At 45.9% G+C, this 11,126-nt stretch overlaps 2 protein-coding genes across 2 annotated transcripts in view; one reads left to right on the top strand and one right to left on the bottom strand.

Annotated features, from left to right (window-relative positions):
• The first annotated feature begins 636 nt into the window (after window positions 1–636).
• RBBP4 (retinoblastoma binding protein 4) lies at window positions 637–6,447 on the top strand. The gene is made up of 11 exons (XM_009865585.1): window positions 637–780; window positions 951–1,096; window positions 2,390–2,563; window positions 2,993–3,108; window positions 3,263–3,423; window positions 3,543–3,669; window positions 3,779–3,856; window positions 4,986–5,062; window positions 5,182–5,239; window positions 5,337–5,447; window positions 6,080–6,447. Exons 1-11 carry the CDS (start codon window positions 722–724, stop codon window positions 6,143–6,145), a joined length of 1,173 nt encoding a protein of 390 aa, XP_009863887.1. The 5' UTR covers window positions 637–721; the 3' UTR covers window positions 6,146–6,447.
• A 1,662-nt stretch (window positions 6,448–8,109) lies between these two features.
• SYNC (syncoilin, intermediate filament protein) overlaps window positions 8,110–11,126 on the bottom strand; it is a gene marked incomplete at its 5' end in the record, with an annotated part of 3,891 nt that continues 874 nt past the window's right edge. The window contains 4 exon segments of the mRNA XM_009865586.1: window positions 8,110–8,173; window positions 9,380–9,504; window positions 10,699–10,853; window positions 10,856–11,117. Of these exon segments, the coding sequence (XP_009863888.1) occupies window positions 8,110–8,173; window positions 9,380–9,504; window positions 10,699–10,853; window positions 10,856–11,117 (606 nt within the window).

The raw sequence follows: 11,126 nt of genomic DNA, 5'->3' as shown, positions 1-11,126 counted from the left end.
GAGGGGCAGACGGAGTGAGAAAATGTGGGGCGGTGAAACGAGGCGACAGGAGGCGCCTTGGGAAACTGGATTCTGGGAACCGGTAGTTCAAGGCTGCGCCTGGACTGCTCTGCTCAACCGCAGCTGCTGGAGCTCCTGCGGTTAAACGTCGTGAGGGGCAGACGGAGTGAGAAAATGTGGGGCGGTGAAACGAGGCGACAGGAGGCGCCTTGGGAAACTGGATTCTGGGAACCGGTAGTTCAAGGCTGCGCCTGGACTGCTCTGCTCAACCGCAGCTGCTGGAGCTCCTGCGGTTAAACGTCGTTACAGGCCTGGGGTTTGCCTGCACGGTGCACTGTGGCATCAGCTTTCAGAGTTTTATTATGCTGCGTCTGTTGAGATGGCGAAATTTGACATAGCTAATGGTAAGACCCAGCCTTGCATCCAGAAACAAGGATTAGCATGTGCAACAGGGTTTTTAATCGTCTAGCGACTACTCCAGTAGAGTAGTCATAGCAGCAGACCCAGGGTGTGATGCAGTTGGCTCTTTTTCCAGTTGTCTACTCAGCGTTGTGTGTATGTTGTAAATGTATTCATAAAAGCTAATGATATCCTTTTTTTAAAAAAAAAAAAAAAAACAACAAACACTTTAGCAGCCTTTGACGATGCGGTGGAAGAACGTGTGATCAATGAGGAGTATAAAATATGGAAAAAGAATACGCCCTTCTTATACGATTTGGTAATGACCCATGCTCTGGAATGGCCCAGCTTGACTGCTCAGTGGCTTCCCGACGTAACAAGGTAAACAGATCCTTTTGCTTGTTTTTTAAAGCAGAATAAATAGTAAGTGTAGGTGGCGTTTTTTGTTGAAGTAAGACAGCGTATGATTCCTTTCTGCCTTACCTTCTGTTTGTCCCCTCGGTATTTGTGTAAACTCCTTTTGTTTCTCCTGTAACTCTCTTTCCTCGCAGACCTGAAGGGAAGGATTTCAGTATCCACCGGTTGGTCCTGGGCACCCACACTTCAGATGAACAAAACCACCTGGTGATAGCGAGCGTGCAGTTGCCTAACGACGATGCGCAGTTTGATGCTTCACACTATGACAGTGAGAAAGGAGGTAAGGGGACCAAACTGGCCGGAGTTTTAACTACTTTTCCCCTTCCCTTCTCAAAAGAATATTTGTCTTCCCTTCAGGTTTGGGGAGCAAAGTTCAGATACTACTTCTAACCTGATCAGTTTATTTCTAAGTGGTATCCTTGCTTAACGGACAAACACTAAGTTTTCTGAATGTAGGTAATGTGTTAATAACGTAATGATGGGGGAAAAAAAAGTGGTAGGTTTATGGCAAAAGTATATGTGTGGGGAGAACTCACCCTATTTCTCATCAGGAATTGACGTTGAATCTCATGGAGTGCTGCTTATTGGTGTTTTTATTATTGCTTTTGCAGCGTGAAAGTAACTCGTTGGAAAGAACATTTTATTTCAGAGGAGTGTAGCATTTCAAACGTTCTTCCCTTGTCTGAATTCTGATGCTTGATAGCTGTGCCAGCCCCCCTTGGATAAAAAGATTATTGTATTTTTGCTTGGTGTACCAGACTGGAATCTGATGCTTTCTGTAATCTTAGTTGGCTGTCAGCATTGCTGCAAGTTAGACATTTCTCATTTTTACTTGGTGGAATCAGTCTTTCTACCTGGTGAAAGTCCTTAATGATCCAATGTTTGCTCTTGTTGCCAGAAGCCTGGATTGTGCAATAAAGAGTTTTGATCTTTGGGCTTCTGAGAGTTATTCATGAACGCAATGTTGTTTAATAAATAAATTGTTTCTATTCTGTTTTAGTATTTCTTAAAAACATACTACTCCAATTTAAAACCAAAACTAAGAAAAAAACCTAAACTTTTTGCCAGAGCGGTGCTATGCAGTTCTGTGAAATACTAAATTACTGTGCCTTTAGGCAGCTTTAGCAAGTTGTAGTACAGTTCCATATCTTAAACGGGGTCCAGCAATTTGGTTTTGCCACAACTTTGTCTGTTCTGCCATGCTGAATTTTGTTATATTTGAAAGTGCAGTTACAGCACGTCTGTTTCAAACGTACAACACCGTTTCATTACTGGAAAGGGTTCTAGATATGATAAATTTGGGGTTTGTGTTGTTAAATTTGAAATAGTAAAAAATCTTTTTTGGAAGACGTGGTCTTTAACTTGGCCAAAGTTGTGATATTTTGATGTTACCGATAAAGCAGTTCAAAACAACAGGCCGTTTGAGAACTGGATTCTTGCAGTTATTGTTATTGTTATTCTTGTGACTGTCTTTCAAAATAAGTGCTTGGTATTATCAGTAATTAAATCAGGATCTTTGTGCCTTGATCTGAAACTAGCTCGTTATTTAAAATGACTGAATCTTTATTTCCAGAGTTTGGAGGCTTTGGGTCAGTTAGTGGAAAAATTGAAATCGAAATCAAGATAAATCACGAGGGAGAAGTGAACAGAGCGCGTTACATGCCGCAGAACCCGTGCATCATCGCTACAAAGACTCCGTCCAGCGATGTCCTCGTCTTTGATTACACCAAACACCCTTCGAAACCAGGTGCCTGCTTCTTTGTTCTGTCTGTGCTACAGAGATCAGCCCAGCCCTTCCTTAAGAAAAGTGTGATATAGTGAGAAAAAGAGGCTTAAAGGTTTTGTGGACTGTGTATAATTTGTGATTTTATGGGAAAGTAGGTATTTGGTGTGAAAAGTGGTTTTGTATGGAAGCTTATATTTATCCAATATGCATCAATAGATTTATGGTATGTGTGTGTTTGTTCTTTTTTCCTTTTACTCTTCTACTGGTTGGTTTGTTGCGTCACTGTGTTGGTATTTGGAGTGGTGGAAGGTGCTCAGAAGGATAGAGAGGGACTCTGTGGGAAATGCTAAAGCAAAGTTTACTAAAGCACGATCAAACTGGAAGGCGGGTGTTCCAGGATGTGCTGGGAGTGGTGCTGGGCACTGAAGTTCTTACGCTGCCTCTTTACAGACCCTTCTGGAGAGTGTAACCCTGATCTGCGTCTTCGTGGACACCAGAAGGAAGGTTATGGGCTGTCGTGGAACCCAAACCTGAGTGGGCATTTGCTTAGTGCTTCTGATGATCATGTGAGTACTTCAGGTACAGCTGGGGTACAGTCTGTGCTGTGTGTCCCTTGGCAAAGGTCAAGAGTGGGGTTATTTTATTTTCTTTTTTGAGGGGGAGGAGGTAAAGAGAGTGTCTGTCTAAAGATGCAATTTTTATTTATTTTTTTTTTAAAAGACTATTTGCTTGTGGGATATTAGTGCTGTTCCAAAAGAAGGCAAAGTGGTGGATGCAAAGACCATCTTCACGGGGCACACAGCGGTGGTGGAAGATGTATCTTGGCACCTGCTCCATGAATCGCTTTTCGGATCCGTCGCTGATGATCAGAAGCTCATGATGTAAGTGGGGTAATGTCTTCAGGAACGGAGCACTTCTCTCCTTCCTCTCATCTGTCCTGTATTCCCTCAGTAAAATGAGACGTAAACCTTGGTTTCAACTCCGTGTTTTCCCTGTACAGTTGGGATACTCGATCAAACAACACCTCCAAACCCAGTCATTCAGTGGATGCTCACACAGCCGAAGTCAACTGCCTCTCTTTCAATCCCTACAGCGAGTTTATCCTGGCTACGGGATCAGCTGATAAGGTACATCTACCTCAGACTTGGAACATGACTGTTCAGTTTCTGGTGTGTAAATGTCATGTATATATCAGTTACTTCAACAAAAAAACGTTGACTGTGTTTGTTTTCCTAGACTGTTGCGCTATGGGACTTGAGGAACCTAAAACTGAAGTTGCACTCCTTCGAATCGCATAAAGATGAAATATTTCAGGTATGACAATGTCTTTGGGTTTTGTGTGTGTAGGCTTAGTTCTGCTTAGCTGTCTGGATAAAAAATGAGAGACATTCTTTTCCACTCTGTGCTTTTATTAAATGTACTTTTTCTTAAAAACTCACACTCCTTCATCTGCTTGCAATTTTCTGGCTTATGTTGTGGAGCTGTGTAGTGCTCTGTGTGGGGTGGAGTTCCGGTACAGATAAGAGTGTCCAGAAAGCCAGAGGCAGAATGTGACAAGAAGTGGTTGTCCCAACAGAAGGGTGAAATGCTAGCAGGACGGAGTAAATGTAAATTATTCATGGCAGCAGATCGAAGCAGGGGGGCACAGTGAAATGGCTGCAGTGTTCTCATCTCCTCAGCTTGGTCCTGTAGGGAAGCTTTTGCCTGTACTCATTAAAGGGGATCACTGGAACATCCTGTAACGTCGGACAATTGCTAATTTTGCTGGTTTAAATATAGAATGTTAACATCACGGGTGCCATGTGCTTAGCAGATACAGTATTTCCATCCCCAACTCATGCCTTACTCAGAGGAAAAACACGTAGACGTTTTCTCATAAAAGGATTACTAGTTAAGACTGTAGTTACTGCTAAATAAAATTACACGTGGAATCTTGAAGTGTCAGGTTAGTGTGCAGAATTGCGTGTTCTTTTCTAATCCTGTGATCCTATTAAGGGGTATGTTTTGGAGAGATTTATCTCTGGCAGGAGTAGCAAATGTGAGCAGTTAAGCCTAATTATGGGGATTTCTTTTCATATGTAAACCGTACGTACTACTTAAGAATTGGGTACTTTATATTTGTGCAGTCCTTATTACGGTAAGGAGCAGCTCATATCTTTGAGAGCTGCTTGCACTTCGTAACACATGGCTTTTGTTAAAGGAAAGGCCACGTGAGGTACCTTTTTGGTGCCCAAATACCTTGTTGGAGCCCTGAATGGTCCCAAACCCGTCTGGTGTTAGAATGGTGTTATTGGGCATAGTTGTATTTTAAGTTATTACCAATTTGAGTTCTTGCACAGCTTTCATGGTAGAAGATATGGTGGTGTTTGTTGTGAATGTCTGTCCTAGTACCTAATTTTAAATTTTATTTAAACTTCCTTTCTAAATTTTTCCTTGTCTGTAGGTTCAGTGGTCTCCTCATAATGAAACTATATTGGCCTCCAGTGGCACTGACCGCAGACTAAATGTTTGGGACTTGAGGTGAGAGTTGAATTAGTTGCTTTGTCCTGAAAAAATGTTATCAATGAATTGCATCACTCTTCAAAAAAACCAACCAACCCACCCCCTGCCTTTTAATATTTATTATTTTTTCGTAACAGTAAAATTGGAGAAGAGCAATCCCCTGAAGATGCTGAGGATGGTCCCCCAGAGCTGTTGGTAAGTCTTTTTTGAATCTTCTTGATAGCTTTCTGCTATTATTCGTCTCTGCAATGTAGATTTGAAACCATTCTCCTCCTTGTTTTCCCAATACTAGTTTATTCATGGTGGTCATACTGCAAAGATCTCTGATTTCTCCTGGAATCCCAATGAACCCTGGGTAATTTGTTCTGTATCAGAAGATAATATCATGCAAGTCTGGCAAATGGTGAGTCCTTGGGGAAGTGGCAAATGAGAGATGGAGTCAAACTGCCTGGATTTCAGCACTCCTGGTTGTATTTACAGTTCTTGGAACTACTCGCTTTGTAGCACCGCTTAAATGTCAAAGGAATATTGAAATTCACTTGAGATTTGGTTGAAATGATGGTTTACAAACACACAGAAGCTGAATTTTTCATGACTTGGAAAGTGCTGGTGCAAATATTTCCCTTCTACATTTGAATGAAAACAGTGTGTGAGAACCAAAGATGAAATTGAGGTTTCTGTTAGTTACTGTCTTAGAGAATGAAATCTTGGCAAATGAGACAAATGTCCTCCTGAAGATGGAGAGGGATGGTGATAAATGGGAAAAGTTTGCTGGCCCTACTAAAGGTGTGCACATCCAGCAGGCTCCCCTAAACTGCAGTAACTTCCAGGGTGCTCAGGGAATGTTCTGGAGACACAACTGTTAGCAACAAGGTTGGGTTTGTTGCTTCTTTAATGTTCAGTGGCCTTGAGGGATCAGAGAAGGGCGATACATCTCGGCAGGTGAAGAGCTGCCAAAACTTTCTGAAGTGTAGATGAAAACTCAGTCAATGTGCTGGTAAATGCTTCTTCAGTTCCTTCGTCTCTGTCTTGCAGGCAGAGAACATCTATAATGATGAAGACCCTGAAGGAAGCGTGGATCCAGAAGGTCAAGGATCCTAGACGACGACCTTTACCTGTTTTTAGCCTTTTTCCTTCTCTTCCCTCTCAGCCCTGATATTGACTTAACACTGGTTTTGAGACACACGTAGACTTTGTGTTCGGCCATCCTTCTGTAGGTACCAGCAACAGGCTTTGTAACCCGGACAGTGGGTGCTCCCTAAGGAAAGGGCTCAGCCCAGCTCAGCTGGTCCCACGCTTTTGCTCCTTTTCAGATTTCCGACAGCAACCTCTCGCTTTTAGGGCTGGCTCTCCCATTTTAGTTGCCTTCATCACACAGAGCAAACTTGGTTTTGTTGGCTTTCCTTGTGTTGTTTTGGTTTTTTTTCTTCTGTCTTTAGCTTGCTGCGGCTGCGGGCTTTTGCCTAATTTAAACAAAAATTAAATGGGTAGAGCTGCCAGCGTGTGTTCGAGCCAGTGGAGGTGATACAAGTGTTAATCCAGTGGCAGTTCAGAAATGGAGTGTGGAAGGCCTCAGTACAACTCGGAGGTCTTGGGATTCCATTAGTTAATCTGTACCTTGTGGGTTTTTCTGCCTCTGCAGATACAAAAGAGACTTGCAGATTCTGACTTGAACTAAAATTAAATTCCTTTCTATGTTTTTTTTGTCTCTGCTGGTAATTCTGGGTTTTTCCTTCCTTCCTTCCTTTCCCTTTTCACCTTCTGCTGGGCAGCAGCAGTTTGAATTCGTTAGCTATTCCCGCAGAGCGTTGTTCACTTTCCATGTATTTTGCTCTGTTGTGTGTTTCTTGAGCTGTGTTTTCACATTTATTTCTTTCCTTTCTGTGAAATGGTTTTTAAAACTTGGGGCCACCAAGTTGTAAAGGTGTATGTTTTTACCAACTGATGTACCACGGATGGCCTGAAACGGCGTTGGTAGCTGGTATATCTGTAAGGCAAATTAAATGTGGATGAACTACTTTTTTTTAGGAGTTAGTCCTTGACCACTAGTTCCTGCACATCTTCCACTAGGGTGTCCTGTTCCACCAGCAACCTCTTACTCTCCGAGCTCCTCATGACTAATTGCGTGTCAGTGCTTCAGATGGAATAAATTTTTTCTACGTTAGCGCTGCGTGGCTTTGATTTTTGTGCTCGTGTTTTGCTCCTGCCTTAACTGCTTTGCTGAGAGTGAAGGTGCTCCTTCAGAAAGCAGAGAGAGGAGGGGTGAAGTCTGCCCCAGCGTGTCCTGTGAGACTGTGCTGGTACAGATAGTCCTTAGGTTGTAACGTGGGTGATTTTCCCCCCTCTTGTTTCTGCCGCTTTCTTTGCACGGTGAGTAAATGAGCACTGAAGTGGGGATTTTGGGTCTGCCTTTAGCCCTTGCCACAGAGCTCTTTGTGTAGTTGGATACCTCACAAGTACCTTGGGTTGTGACACACAAGTTTGATATTTTCTCTTTGAGACACAGCTTTGAGAATTAAAAAGATCCTTAAACTCCGACCTTTATTTTCAGTGTGAGACTTTTATATAAAGTGGAAACCTATTATCCACAAACTAGTTCTGTGGCCCATGGCGGAGCATAGAACCACTCAGGTTGGAAAGGACCTTTGAGCAACTCGCAACACAGCAGAGACCCTTGAAATACAAAAGAAAATCCTGTTAAAAGGATAAAGCTCTTGCATGTAAACTTTAAAAATCAAACCCCCAACCCTGGCTTCCAGAACAATCCTTTCTGTGCGGGCTCATACAATCCACCTATGGAACAAGACGGGATATATTTTCCAAACACAGCAAAACGTATGTCCTTTGTTCAGTGCAAGTGTTCTTTTTCTCTGCTCCTCTGGAAAAACAGTTTTACCACACGAGCAACAGCAGCAGTTGGAGAAAGACCCACAAGTGAACCATTGTCCAGGGTTCCTGGTTTCAGCCAGCTGCTGCACATCAGCTGGGATAAGCAGCGAGAGGAGCCGTCCCCTGCAGATGCTTCCCTCCTTTTCTTTTGCTACGATGGGAAAAGTCCATCATTCCTAACAGTCCTCTTCTGCTTTTTCTTCTGATTTGCAAAGGTGTCCGTACATTTCTAAACAGCTCCTGTAGGGGTAGAAAGTAAATTTAAGCTACTGAGCATTTACATCAGCTACTCTGGAGAAAACAAGGAAGGGGCGCAGATGCTATTTCTGAAAAAAACATTATTTTCACAGTATGGAAGTAATGAGGGAATGCTTAAATTGGCTCAGTACTTGGTCTTGCGAGTGTGTGGACCTACCCCAGCGCTGCCAGAGCTCTTGGCAAACAACCGAACTTTAACAGAAGGGAATGTAATTTTTGATGTGAGCCACCTCGGAGCCGAACTTAACTCCGAGATGCCCGGTGCAAGCGTGAAACTTCGTGAGGTGTCCTCACACACGAGAAGCCTCACACGTTCTCACTTCCAGGGACAGCAGATTGTAGATTGCCAGGAGTTAAGAGACTGTGCTGCTGCACCCAGGCTTAAGTACTCGTCTGTGATTTAAATCTGGTTTAGAAGGAGCCCGAGCGGCAAAGACAGGGTGTTGGGATCTGGTCTGAACCATAAACGCAGTTAATCTCGTTAATGCATCTTGGAAAGGCCGGTGAAGTGACAGACCGAAACGGAGATCTCTTCCCCTGTGCTTGCCATGCTGAATCTTAACCCGGGTGAAAAAGCTGTACCTGTTTGTGGTAGGGAATGTTCTCCTGTGGGGCATTTGCATGAGGAGGTTTGAGTGGAGAAGGGGAAAAAAGAATACTGAGGTAACAGCAACGCTACTGCTGTTACTGTGGACAAGAGTGCGCAGCTGAGTCTGGAGGAACACAGCAAGTTTGGTGAGTGAATTAGTCCACAAACTTGGGAACATACTCTGGACTTTGGAAAAATCAGGTGTAATAAAGAAGACCTGAGTGAAAGCAGCAGGAGATCGATAAGCAGAAGAGAGTTTGCTCTTACTGAAGAGCATCCACACTGATGTTTCCCAAGCCTACGCTGCGGCTCCTTTCCACATTTTCCTAAGGAAACTGGCACTTCAAGTTGCCACACCTGCTTCTTGGAAAGCAACCTCTGCTCCTCCTGTACAGGAATTTCCACCAAATCCCCATTTGTTGGATGGCAAAATCTCTGGAGCTCCTGCTGTGCTGCCCCATCAGACCCCTGGCTCACGCACCGGCCACGGGGAGCAGGAGCAAAAGCCCAACAGCTTGCGTCCACCAGCCTCTCTCCACCATCCTCCTCCTCCCACCCCTACCCAGCCCCTCTGCACTACAGGGACAAGACAACCAGACTTGTAGATGGAGAGCTCCCGGTGGAGGCTGGTCCTCAGCTCCTCCAGTTCCTGATTCTTGCGCTGCTGGAGCTGGACCCCGTTCTTGAGCTCCTTCAGCCTGTCTTCCAGCTCCTCAACCTGTTCCTGAGGAGTAAGGAGACAAGAGTGGATTAGCTGGTGGAGGAAGGCTGTCTCGCTGCCCGTGCTCTCATGGGGGGATCTGTCTGCCAACGGTGTTGGACTGGACAAAGCACAACCAGGCTGATGGCTGGTCAACCACTTTCTTCAAAAACCTCTGCACTAAAGCTTTATTTTATTATAATAAGTGCGAGCACAGGCTGAGCTGGGTCCTTCGGCTTCTCTCAGCTGGTTGGTTTTGTCCCTCAGATTTTGTGTGTGTTTTGAGAAGCTGTCGGCGCTATATAAACCTATGAGTCAGGAGACGATAAAAAAGGAATTTGGGGAAAAAGGAGATGCGGAGGCACATGAGGGATATCTCAAAGTCCTGTCCTCTGAGGGAGAGCAGACCCTGAAACCCAAGGTGAGCAGTGTCACAGACGCTGGTGAGCGGCTCCCCAGCTCAGCAGGGAGGAGCAGCGATGGTGGGGGAACGGCAGCTTCCAGAAACTGCTCGGAGCCAAGCTGGAGGAGGCAGCGATTACGAGCCGAGAACAGGGAGTGTTGAAACGGGGGAGATTAATTGTGGAGCCTCTTTGCCAAAAGTGCTCTTGTAGATATTGAATTGCCTTGTCCCTCTGGACGAGGTGCCGGGCAGGGGAGATGCCTGCTGCAGCCAGAAATAACCCTCTCGGGAGGCAGCCCGACCCATCCTGGCAGTAGGAAGGGCAGGATCTGCCCCAGCAGGGCTGGGCTATTGGAGAAGAGGCACCATTATTTAAAACTGACTGTTCCAAGCACCTTAGCTCAGCCCCCACGCTAGTACAAGCTGTGGGAACCGTGTGGTGCCTGTGCTCGGCAGCGTTGGCCATTGGCCCACTCTGGGAAGGAAACCTCCATCCCTTCTGCCTCGTCCCTGCTCGCTGAGGCCATTTCCAAGGGACAGGTCAAAACCAAGCGAGAATATAATCGGGAGAAACTTCTCTTCCAGCAGATCATGGGGTGAAGCCCCAGCACTTTCCCACCACATCCCCATAACCTCAGGTTTGCCCTTTGCCCAGGGACTGCTCCTTTGGCTGAACCATGCCAGGCTGGGGGATGTACTTGACTTTAACCAGCAGGAGATATTCCATCTCTTTACCCTCCTCATCCACCCGGCTCCTCCCCTTGATCCTATGAGCAAGACCTCCAGCACCCACATTTCCCCGGCAGGGCACGTACCCGGTACTGGCCGACCTCTTCATCCCGCTTCTGCTTGATGAGGACGATCTGCTCTTCCAGGCTCCGGTTCTGCAGCCGCAGCCGGCTGACCTCCCCCTGCAAGGGCCGCAGGGCTTCCTTCATCCCCTGGATCTCCCCCTGCATCTGCTGCAGCCCCCCGCCCGCCTCCCCCCCGCCAGCCGCAGCAGTTGGGGCTCGTAGTGCTCCTCCAGACCCCGCCGGCTCTCGGCCACGAAGCTCTCGAACTCCACGGAGAGCCGGCGGCTCTCCTGCAGGTACAGGTTATCCTGGCGACATGGCGGAGCCTCCAACCGTTGCCTCAAAACCTCCTTCTCTTTCTCGCAAGTCTCCTTCAGCCGGGAGAGTTCACCGGAGAGCTGCCCAGCCTGGCTCTCCAGCTCGCCCCGGTAAGCAGCGTGCTGGGAGGG

This window comes from Apaloderma vittatum, unplaced genomic scaffold (genome assembly GCF_000703405.1).
Source record: "Apaloderma vittatum isolate BGI_N311 unplaced genomic scaffold, ASM70340v1 scaffold34212, whole genome shotgun sequence".
Classification (NCBI taxonomy): domain Eukaryota; kingdom Metazoa; phylum Chordata; class Aves; order Trogoniformes; family Trogonidae; genus Apaloderma; species Apaloderma vittatum.
Note: the sequence above shows the minus strand (reverse complement) of the source record. Positions and strands in the feature narration are given on the sequence as shown.